The sequence below is a fragment of the Strix uralensis genome, chromosome 23 (assembly GCF_047716275.1).
Source record: "Strix uralensis isolate ZFMK-TIS-50842 chromosome 23, bStrUra1, whole genome shotgun sequence".
In the NCBI taxonomy this organism is placed as follows: domain Eukaryota; kingdom Metazoa; phylum Chordata; class Aves; order Strigiformes; family Strigidae; genus Strix; species Strix uralensis.
Window position 1 is genome coordinate 8,051,176 of NC_133994.1, and position 23,056 is coordinate 8,074,231.

Here is a 23,056-nt window from a genome sequence, read left to right on the forward strand (position 1 = left end):
AGGTCGGGATGAGCCGTGTCCGTCTGTCCCCTGGGAATAGGGGTGGGGCGGGGGGATGAGGCACTGATGGGCCCCCCAAAACAGGGCAGGGCTGGATCCGTCCCCACGGGATACCCAGGGGACGCCCCCCCCCACTCCTAAACCCCGCTCCCACCCGGACTTTTTTCAGGCTTTTTCCACCCCAATAAACCTTATTTTTATCTTTCTCCCCCCCCCCCCCCCCCCCCGCCATTATTTCCAGCGACATCAGAAAATCGGGGTGCGTCTGCCGGGGCACCAGAAGCGCATCGCCTACAGCCTGCTGGGGCTGCAGGAGCAGGTCGGTGCCGGGGGGGTCCCCATTTAACCCCCCAGCACCCCCAAAGTACTTGAAAGCAACCAAATGAAGACACCCCCTCCCTCCTCCCCGAGGGGTTTATTTATTATTTCTATTATTATTAAGGGTTTTTTTATAGTATTATTATTATTATCCCCCGGGGTTGGGACGAAACGGGTGTCACCTCCATCCTTTCCCCCCTCCCCCCCCCCCGAAAAATATGAAATTAAATTTCAAGCTCATTTCGGGCTGGGGGGGGAGTGTGTTTTTAGCAGATTTTCCTCTTTTTTTTTTTTTTTTTTCCACATTTCAAGAAAAAAAAGGGCTCAGCCCCAAAACTGGCTTATTTTTGCTGTTTTCTCCCTATTTATTCCTCTCCCACCGGGTTTTTGGGTGTTTTTTATTTTTCCCCTTTAAGGCTGATCTGCCAGTGTTACCTTTTCCTTTTATTTTTTAACCTAATTTATTCTATTTTTGTATATTTATTGCAAGGAAGCAAAGGTCGTGTCAGATTTGGGAGAGCAAAAAGGGGAAAATCGAAAAAAAAAAAAAACAAACCCGGATCCCTTTTTTTTTTTTTTTTTCCCCCCCCTTTTTTTTTCATGGATTTTTGGAGGTTTGGGGGATTTTTGTGGGGTTTTGATTCAAATAAAAATATGCTTCTTTTTTTTGTTTTTCTATAATATTGTCGTTTCCCACTGGCTTGAAGAGATTGCAGGAATCTGGGGGGCGAAGAGGGATGGGGGGGGGGGGATTTTTCTCTGTTTTAAGGGGTTTAAGGGTTTTTTTAAGTGGTTTTAAATGATTTGTAAGGAGTTTTTAAGGGATTTTAAGGGTGTTTTTAAGGGGTTTTAGGGATGTTTTTAAAGGGGGGTTTAAGGGCGAGTTTAAGGAGTTGAAGGGTTTTTTTTTTTAAAGGGTTTGAAGGGTTTTTAATTTTAAAGGGTTTGAAGGGTTTTTAAAGGGTTTAGGGGGTTGTTAAGAGGGTTTTTAAGGGGTTTTAATGCTATTTTAAAGGATTTTTTTTAAGGGGAAGTTTAAGGAGTTGAAGGGGTTTTTTTAAGGGGTTTAAAGGGGTTTTAAAGGGAGTTTAAGGGAGGTTTTAAGGGGTTGCGCACAGTTTGAGGAGCGTTTCCCATGCGGGGCCTCTTGTCCTCAGCAAAACCCACGAGGAATTTGGCCTTTTTCTCACCCGCCGCACCCCCAAAGCCAAACCCAAGCCACGGCGGCAGCAGCCCCGGCCGCCTGGTGCCTGCAAATAACTGGGTGGAAAAAAGGCGGAAAAAGAAGCGGGGGGGGGGGGGGGGGGGGATTGCCCAAAACCATAAACAAGGGGGGGTTTAGGGGGGGCCAACATCTTGCTGTGAAAGCTGCCATTTGGGTGGTTTTCACCCTCTTTTGGGGTGTTCGGGCCTGCGGATGCCCCATGCATGGCACAAGTTTGCCGGTCTCAGCCCTGTCACCGCCCTCGGACCCGGCTCAAAGTCCGGCAGCACCCAGGGAGGAGCCGGGGGGGGGGGACACACACCGGATTTGGGTGCACCCGGCAGCACCTTATCACTGTTTGCCTGTGGCGGGGCCAGATAAGGGTGATGGGGAAACTGAGGCACAGGGCACGCGGGACCGTTGGGGTGCCCCCCCCCGCCACTGTCTGGCTCGGTTCCAGTGAGACGCCCGTCCTAATCCCCATGGGAGCAGGAGTGGGGTGATGGCCAGGGATGGGGGCATCACCCATGGGTGCTGTGGGTGCGACAGTCCCCATGCCCCACTGAGCACCCTCCCTAGGTGGGGTGGGTGCTGTGGTCCCATCACCCTACAGCCTCCTCACCCCATAGAGCAGCCTCATGGGCAAGGTGAGTGCTGTGGACCCCTTCCCCATGGTCCCCTCACCCCACCAAGCACCCTCCATGAGTGACATGGGTGCTGTGGACCCCACTGAGCACCCTCCATGGGTGACATGGGTGCTGTAGACCCTGTGCCCCAAGAGCACCCTCCATGGGTTGTGCACCCCGTCCCCATGGTCCCATCACCCCACTGAGCACCCTCCATGGGTGACATGGGTGCTGTGGACCCTGTGTCCCAGGAGCACCCTCCATGGGTGACATGGCACTGTGGACTCCACCAAGCAACCTCCATGGGTGACATGGGTGCTGTGGACCCTGTGCCCCAAGAGCACCCTCCATGGGTTGTGCACCCCCTCCCCATGGTCCCATCACCCCACTGAGCACCCTCCATGGGTGACATGGGTGCTGTGGACTCCACCAAGCACCCTTCATGGGTGCTCTGGTCCCATCACTCTACAAGCACCCTCACCCCATTGAGCACCCTCCATGGGTGCTGTGGACACCCTCCCCATGGTCCCCTCAACCCACTGAGCACCCTCCATGGGTGCTGTGGACCCTGTGTCCCAAGAGCATCCTCCATGGGTGCTGTGCACCCCCTCCACAGTCCCCTCACCCCACCAAGCACCCTCCATGGGGCACATGGGTGCTGCAGCCCATCCCTGCTCCCAGCAGCCTCACCCCCACCCCAGCACCCATCCCAGCACCCATCCCAGTGCCTCGCCCATCACCTGCCCTGCTTTTGGGGTGTCTCCCCTGGCGCTGACCCCGCTTCACCTCTCCTCCAGCTGGGCCCAGGCATGCCCGCCTCACCCAACCTGCCCTGCCGAGTTTAATTATCCCAGCAGGCTTAATTACGTCTTCGTTAGCGTCCACCACACCCTTTGCTCCCCCCCCCCCCCCCCCCAAAACACTGCACCCCAGTTTGGGGGGGCACCAAAGAGCTGGCGGGGGGGGCCCTCAACCCCCCTATTTCCCCCCCAGGATCTTGGGGTCACAGAACACCCACCACCCTTATGAATTGCAATAATTAAGGATAATTATGCACTGATAATTATAGGGGAGGTCAGGGGAGGGTGGGGCAGAGACTGGGGTGCTTCGGTGCATGTCCTGGGGCTGGGCACAGTTTTGGGGTGATTTGGGGTGGTTTGAGTGCTGCTGTGGAGTATGGGGGGGGGGGTGACACCCCCGCACACACACAAAATGAACTCCGTAGGGCTGGAGGAGGAGGAGGAGGAAGAGGAAGCACTGCGGGATTGATGTATTTAATGCAAGAGCACGGTTTGCTGGAGAACCGCCCCCCAGTTCCCAGACATCTGGGTTTCCCCGGGAGGGGGGCGCGGGGTGACCCACATCACTTTGGGGGGTGGGTAGGACCCCCCCTCTTTCCATGGGTGACATCCCGGGGAGGGGGATGTCCCTTGCAGTCCCCAAAAGTCATCACTTGGGGTTGGCGAGCTCCTCGATCGCCCTCCGCAGCTGCAAGGGGACAGAGGAGGTGGAGCAGCAGCTTGTCCCCTCCTTGTCCCCCCCCCCCCTTGTCACCCCTTTGTGTCCACCCCCCCCCTTTTACCTCCACTCGGCTGACAGCTCCCACCAGCTCCCCGCAGCGGGTGACGAAGACGCGCTGCAGCTTCAGCAGCTCGAAGAGGTGATGGGCCTTGGGGAGGTGACAACGGGGACACGTGAGGACAAAGCTACCCCTGCCGCATCCCCTCACCGTGACACACAATTTGGGGGGGGGGGTGGGGGGTGTTTGCTGTGGTCCCCCCACTCAAACCTGGTGCAGGGAGGTCCACGGTGAGAGCTGGAGGATGATGGGCTCGACGGTGCAGCTGTCCCCAAGCGTCCCTGCAGTGGCCAGCTTGGGGAAGGTGATGTGTTAATTTTTGGATTGAAAAACAGCATTTTTGGGGGCGGGCAGGGGCTCACACACACACCCCCACCCCTCACCCCTGCATTTACCTTCTCCCCTTGTGGGGCCTGGGGATGCTCGTGACTCTGGAGGAAGGTGACCAGCTGGGTTCTGCTGACGGTGCCCACCAGCGTGGGTGACCCTGGGGGACAGGGACAAGCCCGGTGACGTGTGTGTGTGTCCTCTGCGGGTCATAGTGACCCCCCCCTCATCCCCCACATCCCACCTGCACTCTCCACCACGGGGTATTCGCTGTCAGCGGAGGCATCCAAGGCCACCAGCACCTCCTCAAAGCCATCACCCATGGCCAAGGCCACCACCCGACGCTCCATGAACTCCTCCACCACCACTTGGTAAGACCTGGTGAGCCATAAAACCCGCAAATTTCCATCAATCACCCCAAAATATGTTGCTTTTTTTTTTTTAGGGGGGGGGGGGGTGGAGGCCTTACGCCATGTGCCGGCTGCGGATGGGGGGTAGGTAGGGCAGCTTCTTGACAATGATGGTGCCATCATAGAAAGATGGTTGATGCTTCTGGGTGATGGCGTTGGCCACCAGCACGGCCAGGACGACGGGGAGGACGTGGCCCAGGTGACCGGTGGCCTCGCACACCAGTAAAGCCGTGGAGATGGCGTGGGTCACTGAGCCTGAAAAGGCGGCCGCACCTGTGGTGGAGAACGGGGGCAGGGGGGTGGTATATGAGTGGTGGGTGTCGCCCACCCATGGGTGTGTCCCCCCCCCCCCCCCTTCCCCAGCGACTCACCAGCCAGGGCGTAGCCACCGGGGATAACGGGGTGCAGGTCCCCCTCTGAACGGAGGCCCCGGGGGAACAGCAGGGCCACCATCTCCCCCAGCAAGCGCCCGATGGCAGCTCCTAAAATGGCGGGGGGGGGGGCAGAGAAGATGGGGAGACCCCAGGAGCCCCCCCCGCCCCCAGGAATGGTGCAGTTGGACATGACCATCCTCCTGCAGCCCCCCTGGGGCTGGATGCAGCCCCCCCAACTCACAGGGCTCGATACAACCCCTGTACCGCACCCGCAGACTGGATGCAGCGCCCCCCAGGGCTGGATACAACTCTCACACTCCCCCAGCCTGGATGTACCCCCACTCCAGGGCTGAATAAAACCCATGTAACCCCCCCCAGACTGGATGTATCCCCCCCCCGCCACCCCGGGCTGGATAAAACCCCTGTACCCTCCCCAGGGCTGAATAAAACCCCTTGTACCCCCTCCAGACTGGATGTACCCCCCCCAGGGCTGAATAAAACCCCTGTACCCTCCCAACTCTATTTAAACCCCACCCCCACCCCCCCCCCCCGGGCTGAATAAAACCCCTGTAACCCCCTCGAGACTGGATGTAACCCCCCAGACTGGATGTACCCCCACTCCAGGGCTGAAAAAACCCCTGTACCCCCCCCCCCCCGCCCCGACTGGATGTACCCCCCCCAGGGCTGAATAAAACCCCTTGTACCCCCTCCAGACTGGATGTACCCCCCTAGGGCTGGATTCACCTCCTGTAGCCCCCCTCCAAGGGCTAGATGCACTCCCGGGGTGGCTTCCCCCCCCCAAACCCCCCCTCGCTCCAGGCCAGCAGACACCCCAACTCACCGTAGATGAAGATGGGCATGAAGTAGCCAGCGGGCAGGGGCAGGGTGGTGGCCAGGATCAGCATCCAGAACTGGGGGGGCAGAGGTGGGGGGTCATCCCCATGGGGACACTATCTCAGGGAGGGGGGACACACTGGGGTGTGGGGGGGGCATGGCTACCTTCATCAGCAGGAAGAAGGCCAAGGTGCCGAAGATGGTGGTGGACGGGTGACACCATTCCTGCCAGAGCCCCCGGGGGTCCATGCTGGGGGGGTTGGTCACCGAGGAGGCGTTGGGGACCAGTGTGCCCCAAGTGCGGTTGTCAAAGAGGGAGATGAGATACTCCTTCATGGTGAGCTGGAAGGACAGACAGACAGACATCCTGAGCACCCACTGGGATGTGTTGGGGTGCCCTGGGGAGCCCCAGCCCCGCCCCCCAACTCACCCTGGAGGCCATCAGCTGCCCCAGCCCCGGCGGGAAGGTGATGGAGGCGAGGGCCAGCACCACCAGCACCGTGTAGACGGGCTTGCTGGAGGGGGGGGAGAGGTAGGGCTGGGGGGGCGTGGGGACAGATGGACAGACGGGGTATGTGGGGGGGGACATATGGACACCCAGAATGTACGGGGTGGATGTGCAGGGTGCATGGGGGGGGACACAGGGATGCCCAGGGTGCACGGGGGGGGGGACACACGGACGCGCAGGGTGCGTGGGGGGATACATGGACAATCAAGGTGAGTGGGGTGGACGCGCAGGGTGCGTGGGGGGGACACACGGACACGCAGGGTGCATGGGGTTGATGCACAGGGTGTGTAGGGTGGACGCACGGACACGCAGGGTGCCGGGGTGGGGGGGACACACAGACACACAGGGTGCATGGGGGGACACACAGACGCACAGGGTAGACGTGGAGGCCGCACAGCACGGACACACAGACGTGCAGGGTGCATGGGGGGGACACGCAGGCTGCATGCAGCGGACACACGGACACGCAGGGTTCAGGGTGCAGACAGACAGACGCCCGGTACGGACTCGGTGGCCAGCAGCTTGGCCGTGAGCCAGTTCTCCTTGACGGCCGCCAGCAGCCAGCGCTGGCAGAAGAGGTAGGCGCAGCCCACGAGCCCGCAGACGGCCCTGCGGAGGAGAGGGCAGGCAGGGGTACAGGCAGGGTACAGGCAGGGGTACAGGCAGGTACAGGCAGGGGTACAGGCAGGGCCCTTCTTACCCCAAAATCGCAAAAAAGAAGGTCTCCAGGAGGTCAAACGGGAAATCAATCCTGAGGTCACTCTTAAAAATAGCGGCAATGGTTTCTGGGGTGGGGGGGGTAGAGGAATGAGTGCATGGTTTTGGGGGTGGGTACCCCAAAAATGCTACAGCCCCCCACCCCCACGGGGTAAAGGGGAAGGGGGGGCACATCCTGCCCACCCTGCCTTGCCTTGCTCACTGTTGAAGACTGCGAGGAGGCGAAACATGAAGGCGCCACAGGTCGCAGCAAAAAAACCCCGCCAGTAATCCCGCACAGCAAAGTGGGAGGACATCACCTCGATGCTGAAAAGCACCCCTGGAAAAAATGAGGGGGGGGGGGGGGGGGGAGTTGGGAGGTCTTTAGGGGGGCAGTTTGGGGGTCCCAAGGGTGGGGGGGGGCAGTCCTCACCGCTGATGGGAGCCCCAAAAACCGTGGCCACCCCGACGGCTTGCGCGGCCACCAGCATCTCGTTCTGCTTGAACTTGTTCTGCGGGGCAGGGGGGTTAGCCATAACCCCATTTTTTTTTGGGGGGGGGGTGGAAGGGAGTAAAATACAACCCTCCTAATTTGGGGGTGAGGGCAGCATCCCCACCTCATACTCCCTTGTGACCGAGGTCCGCATCTTCCCCAGATACGCTGCGGCCATGGCCGAGAGGTGGACGAAGGGACCCTGGGTGCCGAGGAGGGGGGACACGGTGCTGAGCGTCCCCCCCACCGCCACCCCGGCGCTGACCGAAACCGCCGGCGATGCTGGGAACTGGGATGGGGGGGGGGGATCCCTCACCACTTTGCCGAGGAAAATGGTGCTGCCGCACGCCAAGGTGCAGGTCAACCCCACCACCTTGGCTCCGAAATTTTGGATGGCCAGGTAGTCCTCCAGCACCACGCCGGTCAGGATGGTCTTCAGCTCCGGGATGCCAGAGCCTGGGCCAGGGGAGCAATATCCATGTTTTCAGGGTCCTCCTGTTACCAGAGGGGAATTTTGGGGAGCTGGGGAGGTTGGGGTGCAGCTGGCTCACCTCCTGAGTGCGGGGTGATGCTTTGGGAGAAGCCGGTGGAGAAGGCCGCCAGCGCCGTGGGGTATATGGTCCACGAGAGGTACTTGAGCACTAAGATGTCACCGACCTCTTGGTAAAGCCACCGGTGGGCTGGAGAAGAAGCAGCGAGAGGGGAGATGCCCCGCTAGCCCAAAGACAACCCCCCCCCCCCCTTGGTGAACCCCCAAACACCAGGCAAACCCCCCAGGGGAGCCCCACATTTACCCTCGTACAGCCTGGAGACGAGAAGGTCCATCATGAAGCTGATGGTGGCCATGAGGACCCCCAGGACGAAGAGGAAATACCAGTCCTCCCCGACACGGAAAAGCTGCCGCTTCACCCACTCCAGGCACCCTGCAGGGGCGGGGGGGGCAACGGGGTGGTGACCCCCCAAAAAACACCCCCTTACACCCAAGGTCCCCCCCTTTGTGTGGGGGTCTCACCTCGGAGCCTCCTCCGGGCTTCAGGGCAGGGTCTCCAGCTCTGTTGCGACACCAGCACCCTCTCCTCCTCCTTCTCTCCCCGCAGCCCCCCGGGAACGGGGCGCTCCATCTCAGGGATATTTTGGGGGGCAGGACCCCCCACCCCTTTTTTCAGCACTCCCTTGCCGGTCCTCCCGCCTCAGCCTCCGCTGCCAGACTGAGTTTGCAAGCGAGCTCATTAAAAACGACCTTGACGAAGCCGACAGACCCGCTCTGGCCGGAGCGAGCTGGGTTTTTCCCCCCCCCGCTGCCACCTCCAAGCTCCCAGTCCCCAAGTACATCCCAGGGTAGGGAGTATTTAATAAGTATTTTAATTAATTATCATTATTATTCCTTAATAATAGGCAGGAATGCCAGCATCGCATTCCACGGTGTTGAGAGTGGGGGGGATGGAGAGGGGAAAAATTTCCACCGTCTCCGGCGCAAGACCTAAATTTAGCTCGTTTTATGAGAGGTCTGGCAGGCGGCCGGGCGCCTTAACGAGGCTTTAAAAAGCTCGTCAAGCTGCCCCCCCCGAAATAACCCCGCTTCGCCTTCCCCAGGAGGAGGACGAGGAAGGGGGCTGCGCTCTTCCTCCCCGGCGGGAGCTGGGGGTCAGAGGTTTTGGGGGGGAAGCAGTGGATGAACGTGACATCCTCGGCTGCTTTCCGATCGGAGCGCAGCTTTCACCGGTCGGCATCGCCCGCCGGCACTATGGAGCTTTTCGGGAGCTTTGTCCGGCCCCGCGGCGAGACCTTGGGGTTCCCAGGTGAGTTTGTGGGGGGGGGGGGGTGTGAAACCCCATTTTTAAGGCTGGGAGATGGGGTGAAGGTGGGGTTAGTGATGCCTCTTCTCCCCCCATGCTGGCGCATCCCTGTCCCGGAGGGTTTGGGCAAGATTTGGAGCTGTGGGAGAGACGTTTAGGGGGGACCCCTGCCAAATTGTGACCGTGACTCTGAGAGGCGTTTTGGAGGGGGGGGGACACCCCACCGAACCGTGGCTGTGACCCCCCCTCCTTGCCAGCAGCTCGTCCTGGCAACACCGGCACGGTGAAGACCTTGGGCAACACCTATCAGTTCACGGTGGATGTCAGCGACTTTGCCCCCGAGGACATCATCGTCACCACCTCCAACAACCAGATCGAGGTGCACGCTGAGAAGGTGGGCTCTCCCTCCCTTCCCTGTTCACCCCCAAAGTCTGCAGGACCCCAAAATCCTCAACTGGGGGACATGGAGACCTCCCCCAGCTCCCATCCAACTCCCTAATGGCCCTGGCCGTAACCACAGTGAGGTTTAATTCACCATTTCCCTGTCTTTTCGCCCTGTATTTCGCAAAGCCCATGAGACCCAACAAACTCATGCCTTGTAATCACCCTTCTCCCAGGGGGGTGGCAACAAAAAACAGGACTTTTGTCTCCCCGCCAATGCCACCCACATCCCGCCCGTCCCCTCGGGGAGATAAATATTGTCACCACACACAAGGCGTGACCACCAACCTCACCCAAGGGGAGGGAAAAATGAGCCCCTGTCCTGTTTGCACCCCAAAACTGTCCCTTTTCACACATTTTTTTTCCCCAGCTGGCCGCGGATGGCACCGTCATGAACACCTTCACCCACAAATGTCAGCTGCCCGAAGACGTGGACCCCACATCGGTGTCGTCCTCGCTGGGGGACGACGGCACGTTGACTATCCGGGCTCAGCGACAGCCCGCCAAGCACACCGACCATGTCCAGCAAACCTTCCGGACTGAGATCAAGATCTGAGGGGTTGGGGATCCCATTTCCCCTCCCCTCATTAATTATTTGGGTGGCTTGGGAAGGAGGTGGGACATGGGGTAGGGAACGGGAATGCTCCCCCGCAGGGTCAGACCCATGCCGAGGGGCTGGCGTGGAGAGACGCATCCCGTCGCCCACCGGAGAAATTCCGGAGGGAAGTCTCGGCTCCGGGCTCTGGCAGTTTTTAGCCGGTGAGGGTTGATGGGGAAGATCCAGCATGCCAAGAGCCCTGCCGGGAGCGAGGAGTGAGGTTCCCTTCCCCAACCCTCCACTGGAGCTTGTCTCTGTATATACAGCCTGTGATAAATTATTGAGAATGCCTGACTGCTGCCTCCTCAGTTTTTTAATGTTTTCTTGATGCTTTTCCCCCAGAATGGCTGCAGGTTCAGCCCCGAGGGGTGTCTCAGTAAGGGGTACTGTGAGCATTTCCTCCTCCTGACAAAAACATGGACAAGGAGCCATCCCAGCTCCCCTCCGGTGCCCGCGGCCCCGTTTATTTCCAGCCCGAGGTGACTCATTTCTTCCCCGCCGCTCTATTTCTGAGCCATTCCCTCAGCTGTTCAGCCGCCAGCCCACCTGGAAGGTCACCAAATCCTCCTCCTCCCCTCGTCCACCCGCACCCATCACCCTCAGGGAAGCCCCAAGCAGCAGCATGAACCAGGACAACGGTCCCAGCCTGGCTGCCAACCCCAGGGGCTTCATTTTAGGGGTCCAAAAGCTCCCCCAAATCCCCTTCGAGGGCCCAGCTCCATCTCCCCATGTGTACAAACAACAGCGAGGCACCCGTCCGGGGCGAGCGACTGTTTATAGCTACCACACGCCGCCCGGCTCGTGTTGCTGCACAAGCTTTGAGGTCAACTTGTCCCTGCTTGTCCCCTAACAACTCGTGACTTGCATTTACACACCTGCAGCGTTGGGGACACACACAAACGCCCTCTCCATCATCTCCTCGGGTGGTTTGTCTATCGGCACTACCGGTCACTCAGGGGACTCCCTGCCGCAGGACGCTGCGAGGAACAAAGTGTTTAAAAGTTATTAAAAAACCTCTTAATGGCTATAAAAGCCCCCAGCACAGCTTAGGAAATCGGAGCCATGGAGGCAGGGAGCAGCGGTGATGTCGTGCCGTTGATCCTCTGTGATGGGATGTGTCTGCTCTGCCCCAAAATGCCACCCTGGGCGCCCAGGGCACCCCAGCACCCAGGAAGCCACCCGCCGCGGTCACAGATTGCCATCTAGTGGTGACAGGCTAGTAGGTGGCCCTCACCCACAAAGTTCCAGCAAAAGGAGGAAGTTAAAAAGCCCTTTTTCTCCCCAGAGCCGGCTGGTTTTGCACGGGAAAGATTTCTGCGCCACGGAGCAGGTGAAGGGACGGCTCAGAGCCCCAGCGCCAAACCCCGCAGCAGCTTGGCCCCACTACAGACTCATTTTTGGCAGCCAGGCCGCGAAATCTGGCCTTAGGGGAAAACAGGTTGATAGGAATATTACATTTTTGGGGCTGCCTGCTGCCTGCACCTGCCCAAACTCACCGGTACCTTCCAACGCACACCGGTGAACAGCTGCCTTCAAAGCCACACAGGCCTCCTCACGCCACCTGTCCCTACACACCTGCAAGGGGAGGTTTGCCCACGCAAAGGGCCCACCTTAGGCAACATCTACAGCTTTTTGAGCTGTGCTGACCCGCTGGGACCACACCACCAGGCTCGCTCCCTGTGGGGACGCCCAGCCGCCATCATGGTGGCTGCCTGACACCTTGGCCTACTGGGGTGTGGGCAACCTCGGAGCGGGGACAGAAGCCCTCAGGAGCATACAGCATGGAGGAACAGGGCCCTCTGCTCCTCACGGAGCCACAGGGCCAGCCCTGAGGCCAAGCAGCCCCTAGAAACTCCCGACCCCCCTCCACCCGCCACGCTCGCACTGTCATGGCGGCGCTCCTGAGGCGCGGGGGGGGGGGGGGGGGGGGGCGGGAAACAGAAGGCGGTACCACGTGACCACCGTCACCGACCCGCCTACGCATGCGCAATGGCCGCGCCGCGCACGCGCGGTGGCCCCGTCGGTGGGCGGAGAGGGGCGACGCCGCTTCCGCCCGGCGTCAAGATGGCGGCGCCCTTTGTCTGGTCCGTGTCACGGTGAGCGCTGCGGGCGGTGGTGTGAGGCTCCCGCCCAGCCCGGCATGGCAGGTAGCGGCAGGGGGGGCGGCGGGTAGCTCGGGGAGGGGCTGGGAGAGGGCTGGGGGGCCTGGGTAGGGGCCTTGGGGGGGACACGGGGGCTGGGAGGGGAAGGGGGCTGCGGCCCAGCTCGCTGCCTGCGGGGTCCCCCCAAAAAGAAGCTGTTCTTGGGGGGCACTCCGGAGTGCGGCCCCCGATTTTTTGAGGGGAGGCTGCGTGGGGGTCCCCCCCATCCCCTTAGCACCCGAGGGGGGGCTGTGGCAGTTCATCCCCCCTGGATTTGCACCCTCCACTCCGTGTGGCACTTCCCCTCAGGCCTAGGGCGGCTGTCGTGAGGGGAGCGGGGGGGCTGCTGGTGCTTGCTGGGCTCCTCACCAGGGGGTCCGTGTCCTCTGTGGGAGACGTGTGTCCCTCCACGGAGCCGTGGGGTGATTTGGGGCGAGGCCAGGAGCAAAGCTCTGTCCCCCCACGTGTGGGGCAGGCGCCATCCCCTCAGGACACGGTGGGACGTCTGTGAGGGACACAGCCCTGACAGCCGACACCGCGCGAGACCTGTCCTCTGACACCGCCCGAGCTGCCTACCTGCGCGTCAAGGACGTCGCCAGCAGAAGAGCGGAGAAAACTTCAAAGCATCATGCAGCAGCTCAGGGAAAAAAGGGTTTTTCTCATCTTCTGGCGTCTTTTTTTGGCGTGATGACAACCTGTACTGGCTGTACGTGCCCTCTGCGGGCGTTGCTTTTTGGACACGGATGACGCGTTTCGTGGACAAACCACATTTCCTTAATTGCATTTCTACATTAGAAGCTTCTGCCAAAATTTCAGAGATCGGGCAGCATACCAAAGGCAGGTTTTTTTGTGAGGAGATGAAGGTTTTGTAGTTCATCATCCAGGCGCTGCAGAAATGGGCGGTTTTCACGGCCGAGCTCGAGGTCTGGCGATGTCTCAGCGGCCCCGCTGGCTCCCTGCCTGCTGCAGCCCAGGGCTCCGGTTACCTGCGGGCAGCCCTGCCTGCACAGCCACCTCAGGAGCTGCACGAGCGTATCCCTGGGCCTGAAAACTAAATAACCGAGGGCTCTGCAGGGTGTCTGTTCACTGGGGGTGGTCCAGACTGCCTCTGCTCATCTCTCTCCTCGTGTCTTTCTCCTTTTAGTTCCTTTTCAACAAGTTTTTTTTCCTGCTTGTCATTTTCCCCCCCCTTACAGCAGAATGTGAACTTACCTTCTGGTTTTGCTGCTGACCACAAACTCCAGAGCTCTTCTCTGTTTCATAATTTATGTTATTTGCACATCTGTACCTTGAATGCTCTGGTCAGATCAGCTCTTAACTTTTATTTTTTTAACTGAAAATATTGCAGAATCCGTTACTGGAAATGAGGACAGACTCCTCTTCGCAGAGACTGAAGGGATTAGGGCTGCTTTGTTCCCCGAGCTGACACACAAGAAGGGTGATGACGGTAGGCAGAAAGTAAACCCCCTCTTCCTTTTTATCTTCCCGGCATAAGAATGGGTGGCTGGATGGTGACAGCATTAAAAGGCGATGTTTAAACCACTATTTTTTTCCAATTTGTTGAGGCTTTGGGGGTTTTTTGATAGGTAGACAGTTGGGTGGCAGGTACAGGGAGAGGTTAATGTCTTTAATAAGCGAGAGAGCTTAACGGAGCTCGTGTGGGAAGCTCCCTGGGACTGTAGCTGCTGTATTTTATCTCTGCGAACGTGTGCGGCGGGCGTGGGTGTTCTCATAACAAAGCTTTTCCGTGATTAATCGGGTAATGAGAGACTCAACACCCATGTCAGGGAGAGGGCAGGAGGGGAAACGGCGCTCGTGTGCCTCCGACGAGCTGAAATCGGTGGGTACCCGCTCCTGGGTTGGTAACGCCAGACCTTGGTGCCTTCAACACACAAGGTTTGGGTTTTAAAATGGAGCTTTTTGTCCCGTTTCTCCCAGGATGGCTGCGTAGAGACTGACTTGAGTACCAGAAAGGGGGAAAACTGTGGAGGAGAGCCGGATCCATCTCGCCCGCAGCCTTGGTCCTCTGGATATCTCCGCTCCTGGCAGCGCAGGGGTGAGTTCAGGCACCGATTCTGACTTATCTTTGTTTTTCAGGTGAAAACTCTGTGTTTCAGAGCTCCTCAGACAGCACTGCTACCTTAAACAGCCAACAGCGATGGGTTTGTGCGAACGGGAACTGATTTATTTAGCAGTTGGGTGGACCAGCAATGCCTGATTTGGCATTTGCCCTCCCCGGATCCATCCCCGTTTCACCGCATCCCATTTGATCTCAACACCGGAGCTGCGAACTGGCCCTGCCCGAGTGGTGGCAAGGAACCAGGGTGGTGTTTCTGCTGCACCGTGGGATTTTTGATCCAGATATTTGGGATTTTTGAGGCTTGGAGTCAGGGATTTTAATGTACAAAGGTGATCTGAGCTGCTGAGGGACGTTGGGCGCTGGGTTCAGGCCTGAGGGTGACACACAGCTTGTCCCAACCTCTGTCCCGCTGCGCTCACGTGCTCCGACGAAGCTCTAACGTGATGTTATGGAGGAAACCACAGAAAAGATGAGGTTTATTGGGAAGCGTTGAGTTTTTGGGGGTTTTACTTCCTTCGCAAAGCTCAGGTGCAAAGCTGAGGCGAGCCCACTTGGGGATAAAAATCATTATTCAGATGTAAAGTGCCTCCTACAAATCACTGAAAATAGCTTTTTTTAGTGCATCAAACCATCGTGATTTCTCAGGTCCTGCTGCACAGAGCTTTCCAAGCACGGAAAGCAGCGTTGTTTGTCCTGCTGGGAAAATCCTCCCCTTTTTTTTCCAGAGCTTCCTTTGCAAACCCTATAGGGTCATACTCATGCGGGGGTTTAGGCGGATTTTGATACAAATACTGATTTTTCTGGCTCTCAAGGGATGTATTTTGGGACAGGCTGTGGGTGTTTGGTTAAAAAGTACCCCGTGTTTTGGAGAGCTGGGGGAAAGTTGTGGTGGCGAGTTAACTGCAAAGACAAACAGTGAAACTCTCTCTCTGTGCGTGATCTGTTGCTGTCGGAGGTTTCTGGGCTCCTCATCCCTGCTGGAAATGATTTTGGAAGCTAAATTGATCCTTGAGTTGAAGATCTTTCACCGAGCGCGTTGCTAGCACCCGCAGCAGACAGGAGGAGGCTCCCTCTGCCCGTGGTGCTCTCCTGCTGCGCGCTTGTGCACGCTCCAACGGGACATGGAGGAAGGGACGTGCTCACCGCTGCCTGGAAGCAACGCGGTTTTGTTGGATCCAAACCTGTCACTTTTCCTTGACCTGAGACTCCCTGGTGCTGTTTTTAAGACCTGGTAAAGTGGAAAAGCAGCTGCTACAGGCTGGAAAACGTTAGAGAGACACCAAGCATCGACTTAGCATCAAAACCAAGAGTGTTTCCGTGGCTGTAACTTCGTTTCTTCCACCAGCCAGAGCTTTAGCAACGTCCTGCCCTGTTGAACAATAACTGTGGATAGTCCCTGTTTGTTTTCTCCTCCCTCTTTGCTCATCGCTTGCTGGGCAAGCGATGAAACAATCCCTTTAGCCCACGGAGGAATCATTTTCTGAAAGCAAAGCCGAGTGAAAACCCTTCATTCTCTACACTGCGCCCTGCGGGTGCAGCCCAGAAGAAAACCCAACACGTGGCAGCAGATCGACCTTTGCTGACGAGAATCTCCTTCAAAAATGGGCTTTTACAGTGTTTCCTGGGGTTTGCAGCATTCCTCCGCTGAAGCTGGGCTTTGAGCAGGGAGAATTCCCTCCAAACACACAAGAAAATATAAAAATCCCTCGGTATCGTGATGTGAGCGCCTAAAATGAGCAGGAGCTTGAAGATTTTGAACGTTTTCCGTGCTGCGTCCTCAGCGGGAGCGTGTGCTCGCCGGAGGGACAGCAGACTGGTGTTTGCAGAGGCAACAGGGTTCCTGCTCGCAGCTTGGGCCGGCTGAAGAGGAATAAATGTATTTTAAATACTGTTAGGATGGCAAAAAAATATATTGACTGTTCAATGAACTCTTTCTCCAGCCCTGTGTTGACATTGCGGCTGCTACAGGAGAGGTTTTGGGGTTGTGTGTAGCGGGGAGGCAGGTGGCTGTAGCAAGGAGCTGAAATTAGGCTTTTCAGGCCACGTTTTTTAACGAGCAGGGCGATCGGGCTGCGGTTGATCCGTGACTTTGTGATCTGTCCTGCTTGGTGGCCCTTTCTGACGCAGCATCAGGGTTTCGGCACCTGCCTCACTCCCCTGCCCCGGGTTTGTTGTTTTTTTTTTTTTTTTCTCCCTGCAGCCATGGAATTCCCCCAGCACAGCAAACAAGTCCTGGAACAGCTGAACCAGCAGCGGCAGCTGGGTTTGCTGTGTGACTGCACCTTCGTGGTGGACGGCATCAACTTCAAGGCCCACAAAGCCGTGCTGGCGGCGTGCAGCGAGTATTTCAGGATGCTTTTCGTCGACCAGAAGGACGTGGTGCACCTCGACATCAGCAACGCAGCAGGTAGGCAGAGGGTTGTCTGATATCCCTCCGAGCCGCTTAAATGAAGCGGTTTGGTGCGTGGGGTTTGAGGGAGGCTCTTCAGCCTGTTATTTTGTGCGCTTTGGGCTTTTCAAAATTGCGTGGCCAAGAGGTGAAAGCTTATTTCTGGTTGCATCGCCTCCCTGGCAGGCTTGGGTCAGGTTTTGGAGTTCATGTACACGGCTAAGCTGAGCTTAAACCCTGACAACGTGGAAGACGTGCTGGCTGTGGCGGGTTTCCTCCAGATGCAGGAGATTGTCAGCGCTTGCAACGCTCTCAAGTCCCTCTCCATGCCAGCAGAAAGCCCCGCCGAGAGCCAGCAGCCCCCCGCCAAGATCGGTATGTAGCCTCCTCACTCTCCCTCATCCGAGGAGGCTCAGAATTGCCCCACGAAGCAGCCATGTGCTCTGGCAACCAGCCAAACCCACGTCCTGGGTACATCTGGGATGTCTGGATGGGGTTTGATCCCCTTGTGCGGCACCAGCAGTTGAAGAATTGTCATTTCCTTGAATCTTTCTGGGATGTGAGAATCCTTCTCACAGCCCCTGCCTGGGCCCCAAAAGCTGGATCGATTTGCTTCTTCCCTCGCAGGGACTGACAAGGCGACCGTCGAGGACAAGACGGTGGTGGCAGAAGCACCGGGTGATCTCGACAAAATAAAACCAGTTCCTCCTGACCTGGAGGGGAAGGAAGAGACGCCCGCGGCCGCAGCAGCAGCACAGCCCGAGGGGCAGGCAGAGCAGCTGGGTGGCCAAAAAGGTGAGCCACCACGGGATGCCACCCAAAATCCCGCTCTCACCCCCAAAACGCACCCTGTCCTGCTGCCAGACTCTGCTGCCTGCAGCCTGCCTGTCTCCTCGAGCGTGCCTGAGACACTCTGTTGTTTCTGGGGGTAGATGCTGCCATCCAAGAGGGCCCCAACACCGAATTCACCGGCCACCCGCAGCCAGTGGAGAGCGCGGTCGGCAGCCCCGCGGCGAAGGGCAACGTCTCTCAGGGCACCGAAACGGGAGGTGTGTTTGTGGGCGAGGGCGGTGGCGAGGGCTTTGCTGTCTGCCCCTTCCCTCCAGCAGGGCTGGGCGAGGGTTGGACTCTTGTTTTCCATGCAAATAATTCGGTTAGTGTGAGTTTTGCTGTGCAAACGCTGTCTCCTGCGAGTCGCAGAGCCCACGGGGGCAAGTTTCCGTGGGGCAGAGCTAGGAGAGGTTGGAAAATGCTCCTCTCTCTGCGCTGGCTTTTGGATTTTAGGGCTAATAACCTGCAAATCCAACCTGACTCCAGGCGCCTGTGTTGTGTGATGGAGTACCGGGGTTTCCTGGAGTACAGTAGGGCAGGTTTAATCCCCACCGCCTTAAACCCAGGCTTAGGAAATACAGGTGGGGTTTGTGTCTCTGATGCTGCTCCTGATCTTTAGTGTCCCCGTTTTCTAACTGCTGACAGAGATGAAGCTGGAGGGGAAGGATGAAGAGGGGGAGATGACGGCAGAGGAGGAAGAGGAAGCTAAAATCCCTGAGGAAGAGCAGCCCCGGTTAGAAAACGGAGAAAACGCTGAAGATAACGAATCGGGGAGCACCGACTCCGGCCAGGAAAACTCAGGTGAAACCCGTCTGCTGCGTTCGGGTACTTACAGCGACAGGACTGAGACGAAAGCCTACGGCTCCGTCACGCACAAGTGCGAGGTGAGGCCGGGCGCGGGCCCCCGGCGGGGGGATCTCTGGTCCCTCGGGGCCACCACGGCGTCACCGGCCGCGTCTGTGTCCCCAGGACTGCGGGAAGGAGTTCACCCACACCGGCAACTTCAAGCGGCACATCCGTATCCACACCGGCGAGAAACCTTTTTCCTGCAGGGAGTGTAACAAAGCTTTCTCCGACCCGGCTGCCTGCAAAGCCCACGAGAAAACACACAGGTACGGCCATGCCGGGGGCCGCGAGGCGGGTGGGGGAAGGTTTGGATGAGGATGTAAGGACTCGACCCCTCCTCTGGAGGCATTGGTGCTGCACGGTTGGAGACTCCCAGCAGCTCGTTTGGACAGCGCTAGCCACAAAAAGACACCGGAAGCACCTAAAAAAATGGGGATTTTGCTGCCAAAGAACAAATCTTTGTGCGTTGGGGTGGGAGGGGAGGGGAGCTGCCCCCGTCCTTCCCTTTTGTGTTGCAGCAAGACATCCTGGGGGACCCGGAGGGGCTGAGCTGGGGCGGTGGAGCTGGGCTCAGCACACCGGTTCCACGCGACGACCCCGTTTCCTCCGCAGCCCGTTGAAGCCCTACGGCTGCGAGGAGTGTGGGAAGAGCTACCGCCTCATCAGCCTGCTGAACCTCCACAAGAAACGGCACACGGGGGAGGCCAAGTACCGCTGCGACGACTGCGGCAAGCTCTTCACCACCTCCGGCAACCTCAAACGGCACCAGCTGGTCCACAGCGGGGAGAAACCCTACCAGTGCGACTACTGCGGGCGCTCCTTCTCCGATCCCACCTCAAAAATGCGGCACCTGGAGACCCACGACACCGACAAGGAGCACAAGTGTCCCCACTGCGACAAGAAATTCAACCAGGTGAGTGGGGTGTGGGGGTGGGGGGGGGGGCGGGGAAGAGCCGGACCCACGGCAGTTCAATCCCTCTGGAGGGAGATGGGGGGGATGTGGGGGGCTCTCTGCATCTCTCTCTCTGTCGCCAGGTGGGGAATTTGAAGGCTCACTTGAAGATTCACATCGCGGACGGGCCCCTGAAGTGTCGGGAGTGCGGCAAACAGTTCACCACTTCAGGTAGCACGGGGTGGGTAGGTGGTGAGGTGCAAGTGACGGGGGTTTGGCTGGTTTGGGGGGGAGTCAGGAACCACTCCAGGGGGGTTCAGAACCCAGAGAAAGGATTTAATCCTGGGCGCAGGAGGGTTTAAACCTTTTAACCATGGTGCCACGGTTGCGGCGCATGAATTTCTCCCCGTGCGGGGCCGGGCTGATGTCCCCCATGGGATCACGCCCCGGGGGTGCTCCTGGGAGGAGCCCACCATCCAGCTTTTGGGGATGGGGGTGTCTCCTCCCATCTCCCCAAACTGCTGCGGAGCCGGAGCGGGGGGTCTGGATGAGCCTGGCAGAGTCTCTCTGTCCCTTAGCTGCTTGTTCTGGCTGTCCCCACCACCACGTTACCCCCTGACCTCGGCTCCAGGCATCAGCGCTCCCCGCTCCGTAAACAGCGATGGGCTTTCCCCAGGGAGCTACGGGGGTGTTGGGAAGGATGGAGGGAGGGTGCTGGGGTCCCCACGCCACCCCCCCAACCCAGGGCTGAGCCTCATCTGCTCTCAGGGAACCTGAAACGGCACCTCCGGATCCACAGCGGGGAGAAACCCTACGTCTGCGTCCACTGCCAGCGCCAATTCGCCGACCCCGGGGCGCTGCAGCGACACGTCCGCATCCACACGGGTAGGGACACAACTCTGCTCTTGCTCCCCCCACCCTTCGGGGGATTTTGGGTGAGCCTCGGGCTCCCCATCCCCGGGTTGTTGATCCCCACGCTCTTTTCCCTCTCTTCCCCCAGGAGAGAAGCCGTGCCAGTGCTTGATCTGCGGGAAAGCCTTCACCCAAGCGAGCTCCCTCATCGCCCACGTGCGCCAGCACACGGGGGAGAAGCCCTACGTCTGCGAACGCTGCGGCAAGAGGTGAGGGGACGCCCTGGGAACTTCGGGGGGCACCTCCACTCCCCCCCTCCGCGGCTGGGTGCCAGAGCGGGAAGGTGTCAGGGGATCGTGGTGACCCATCTTGTGTGTGTGTCCCCCCAAGGTTCGTACAGTCGAGCCAACTGGCCAACCACATCCGCCACCACGATAATATCCGACCCCACAAATGCAGCGTCTGCAACAAAGCCTTCGTCAACGTGGGGGATCTCTCCAAGCACATCATCATCCACACCGGTGGGTACCGCCACAGCACCCCGCCTCACCCCCAGACCCTTAACCACCCCCCCAAACCCTTAAGCACCCTCCCAAAACCTTTAACCTCCCCTCAAATCTTTAACGACTCCCCCAAACCCTTAAGCACCCCCCAAACCCTTAAGCACCCCCCAAACCCTTAAGCACCCCCCAAACCCTTAAGCACCCTCCCAAAACCTTTAACCTCCCCCGAAACCTTTAACCTCCCCTCAAATCTTTAACGACTCCCCCAAACCTTTAAGCACCCATCAAACCCTTAAGCACCCCCCCAAACCCTTAAGCACCCCCCAAACCCTTAAGCACCCCCCAAACCCTTAAGCACCCCCCCAAAACCTTTAACCTCCCCCGAAACCTTTAACCTCCCCTCAAATCTTTAACGACTCCCCCAAACCCTTAAGCACCCCCCAAACCCTTAAGCACCCTCCCAAAACCTTTAACCTCCCCCGAAACCTTTAACCTCCCCTCAAATCTTTAACGACTCCCCCAAACCTTTAAGCACCCATCAAATCTTTAAGCACCCCCACTAACCTTTAACCACTCCCCCAAACCTTTAAGCACCCTTCAAATCTTTAACCACCCCCCCAAATCTTTAAGCACGCCCTAAACCTTTAACTACCTCTTAAATCTTTAACCACCCCCCCAAACCTTCAACCACCCCAAATTCCTGACCTCGTCCCCAGGGGAGAAGCCGTTCCTGTGTGACAAGTGCGGCCGCGGCTTCAACCGGGTGGACAACCTGCGCTCCCACGTGAAGACGGTGCATCAGGGCAAGGCGGGCATCAAAATCCTCGAGCCGGAGGAGGGGGACGAGGTCAACATTGTCACGGTGGCTTCCGATGACATGGTGACGCTGGCCACCGAGGCGCTGGCTGCCACCGCTGTCACGCAGCTCACGGGTGAGCTGGGGGCTCCCAGAGCCCTCCCAAAAGCGAGGTTTAACTGTGGGGTGCAGGTTGGGGGTCCCAGAGCTGTCCCAAAAGTGAGGTTTAACTGTGGGGTGCATCCTGGGCATCCCCAAGCTGTCCCAAAAGCGAGATTTAACTGGGGTGCAGCTTGGGGCTCCTGGAGCCCTCCCAAAAGTGAGGTTTAGCTGTGGGGTGCAGCTTGGGGGTCCCAGAGCCGTCCCAAAAGCGAGGTTTAACTGTGGGGTGCAGCTTGGGGTCCCAGAGCCATCCCAGAAGTGAGGTTTAACCGTGGGGGGCAGCTTGGGGGGTCTCAGAGCCGTCCCAAAAGCGAGGTTTAACTGTGGGGGGCAGCTTGGGGGTCCCAGAGCCATCCCAAAAGCGAGGTTTAACTGTGGGGGGCAGCTTGGGGGTCCCGGAGCCATCCCAGAGGCGCTTGGCAGCGCATCCCTGGGGTGCAGCGCCCGTTGCCGGAGCCTGAGTCTGGGAAACGTCCCGGCCTGGCTGGAGCCCCCTCCCCAACACCGCGACGGGCCAAACCCCGAGTCCTGCTCCAGCTGGGACGATCTGTGCCCCCGCCCTCGCCATCGCCTCCCCCTCCTCTCCCCCCGCAGTGGTCCCCGTAGCGGCCGCAGTGACAGCGGACGAGACAGAGGCACTTAAAGCCGAGATCACCAAAGCGGTGAAACAAGTACAAGAAGCAGGTGAGAAGGGGAAGGGGTTGGGGGGGGGGGCGGGAGGTCGGCTGCCTCCTTCCCCCCTTTTTATTTATTGGTTTTTTTTTTTTTTTTTTTTTTTTTTTTACAGACCCCAACACCCAGATCCTTTACGCCTGCGATTCCTGCGGAGAAAAATTCCTGGACGCCAGCAGCCTGGCGCAGCACGTCCGCATCCACACGGCTCAGGCCCTCGTCATGTTCCAGGCCGACACGGACTTTTACCAGCAGTACGGCCCCGCCTGGCAGGCTGAGCAGGTCCTGCCCGCCGGGGAGCTGCTCTTCCGCCCCCGCGACGCCCCCCCCGAGCCCCCCGCTGCCCCCCTGGCCCCTGCGCCCGCTGCTGGGGAGGGTCAGTCCCCCCCTCAGTGACTCCTCCCCCGCCCCTTCTATTTAAAAAAGCTGCTTGGAAATGGTGTAAAAAGTGTATTTCTGGAAGGAGATGGAATAAATTGCAATATTTTCTAATGGCTGATGCTGGGGGGCGGGGGGGGGATGCTGCAGGCAATTTGTGCCCCCCCCCCCCCCCATTATGTGTCGGGGTGGAAGAGCCCACCCGCGATTACTGAAATGTTAAATCCCTTGAAAATGGGGATGAAAAGTTAAAAAAGGTGGTTTAGGGTTTGCACACGCCCACCCCCAAGCAGCCAAGGGGGGGTTTGGG

General features: G+C 58.7%; 3 protein-coding genes across 6 annotated transcripts; 2 read left to right on the forward strand and 1 right to left on the reverse strand.

The window, feature by feature from the left end:
* Window positions 1–3,406: 3,406 nt before the first annotated feature.
* Window positions 3,407–12,096, reverse strand: LOC141953914 (chloride channel protein ClC-Kb-like). The gene is made up of 21 exons (XM_074892860.1): window positions 11,701–12,096; window positions 11,080–11,181; window positions 8,382–8,577; window positions 8,164–8,292; window positions 7,921–8,049; window positions 7,686–7,825; window positions 7,494–7,571; window positions 7,310–7,388; window positions 7,091–7,216; window positions 6,881–6,965; window positions 6,688–6,789; window positions 6,103–6,187; window positions 5,838–6,014; window positions 5,680–5,749; window positions 4,836–4,946; window positions 4,524–4,737; window positions 4,299–4,432; window positions 4,123–4,214; window positions 3,938–4,021; window positions 3,731–3,817; window positions 3,407–3,636 (listed from the first exon to the last, which is right to left on the reverse strand). Exons 3-21 carry the CDS (start codon window positions 8,488–8,490, stop codon window positions 3,598–3,600), a joined length of 2,070 nt encoding a protein of 689 aa, XP_074748961.1. The 5' UTR covers window positions 8,491–8,577; window positions 11,080–11,181; window positions 11,701–12,096; the 3' UTR covers window positions 3,407–3,597.
* LOC141953916 (heat shock protein beta-7-like) lies at window positions 8,931–10,498 on the forward strand. 2 transcript variants are annotated; one of them, XM_074892861.1, is made up of 3 exons: window positions 8,931–9,168; window positions 9,423–9,559; window positions 9,977–10,498. In XM_074892861.1, the coding sequence occupies exons 1-3, from the start codon at window positions 9,042–9,044 to the stop codon at window positions 10,160–10,162; spliced, it is 450 nt and encodes a 149-aa protein (XP_074748962.1). In that variant the 5' UTR covers window positions 8,931–9,041; the 3' UTR covers window positions 10,163–10,498. The 2 variants fall into 2 exon arrangements, with proteins under 2 accessions (XP_074748962.1, XP_074748963.1); XM_074892862.1 differs by having other exon boundaries at window positions 9,426–9,559.
* Window positions 12,097–12,227: 131 nt separating the features above from the next.
* On the forward strand, window positions 12,228–22,860 carry LOC141954085 (zinc finger and BTB domain-containing protein 17-like). Of its 3 annotated transcripts, none has more exons than XM_074893231.1 (17): window positions 12,228–12,351; window positions 13,694–13,792; window positions 14,284–14,401; window positions 16,626–16,832; window positions 17,001–17,189; window positions 17,442–17,609; window positions 17,747–17,863; window positions 18,291–18,529; window positions 18,615–18,757; window positions 19,104–19,404; window positions 19,527–19,614; window positions 20,152–20,268; window positions 20,384–20,504; window positions 20,626–20,756; window positions 21,455–21,670; window positions 22,291–22,380; window positions 22,484–22,860. In XM_074893231.1, the coding sequence occupies exons 2-17, from the start codon at window positions 13,787–13,789 to the stop codon at window positions 22,762–22,764; spliced, it is 2,532 nt and encodes an 843-aa protein (XP_074749332.1). In that variant the 5' UTR covers window positions 12,228–12,351; window positions 13,694–13,786; the 3' UTR covers window positions 22,765–22,860. The 3 variants fall into 3 exon arrangements, with proteins under 3 accessions (XP_074749332.1, XP_074749333.1, XP_074749334.1); XM_074893232.1 differs by having other exon boundaries at window positions 12,242–12,300; XM_074893233.1 differs by lacking the exon at window positions 13,694–13,792 and having other exon boundaries at window positions 12,282–12,300.
* The last annotated feature ends 196 nt before the right edge of the window (window positions 22,861–23,056 follow it).

Excerpts from the sequence above, each read along its gene's own strand:
- LOC141953916 (XM_074892861.1), top strand. The coding sequence starts at position 9,042 with ATGAACGTGACATCCTCGGCTGCTTTCCGATCGGAGCGCAGCTTTCAC. Across the intron at positions 9,169-9,422 it reads CGAGACCTTGGGGTTCCCAG|CAGCTCGTCCTGGCAACACC; the intron begins GTGAGTTTGTGG and ends CCTCCTTGCCAG. Across the intron at positions 9,560-9,976 it reads TCGAGGTGCACGCTGAGAAG|CTGGCCGCGGATGGCACCGT; the intron begins GTGGGCTCTCCC and ends TTTTTTCCCCAG.
- LOC141954085 (XM_074893231.1), top strand. Across the intron at positions 16,833-17,000 it reads CGACATCAGCAACGCAGCAG|GCTTGGGTCAGGTTTTGGAG; the intron begins GTAGGCAGAGGG and ends CCTCCCTGGCAG. Across the intron at positions 19,615-20,151 it reads CAAACAGTTCACCACTTCAG|GGAACCTGAAACGGCACCTC; the intron begins GTAGCACGGGGT and ends ATCTGCTCTCAG.
- LOC141953914 (XM_074892860.1), bottom strand. The coding sequence starts at position 8,490 with ATGGAGCGCCCCGTTCCCGGGGGGCTGCGGGGAGAGAAGGAGGAGGAG. Across the intron at positions 6,015-6,102 it reads GGCAGCTGATGGCCTCCAGG|CTCACCATGAAGGAGTATCT; the intron begins GTGAGTTGGGGG and ends CTGTCCTTCCAG. Across the intron at positions 4,022-4,122 it reads AGGCCCCACAAGGGGAGAAG|CTGGCCACTGCAGGGACGCT; the intron begins GTAAATGCAGGG and ends ACCTTCCCCAAG.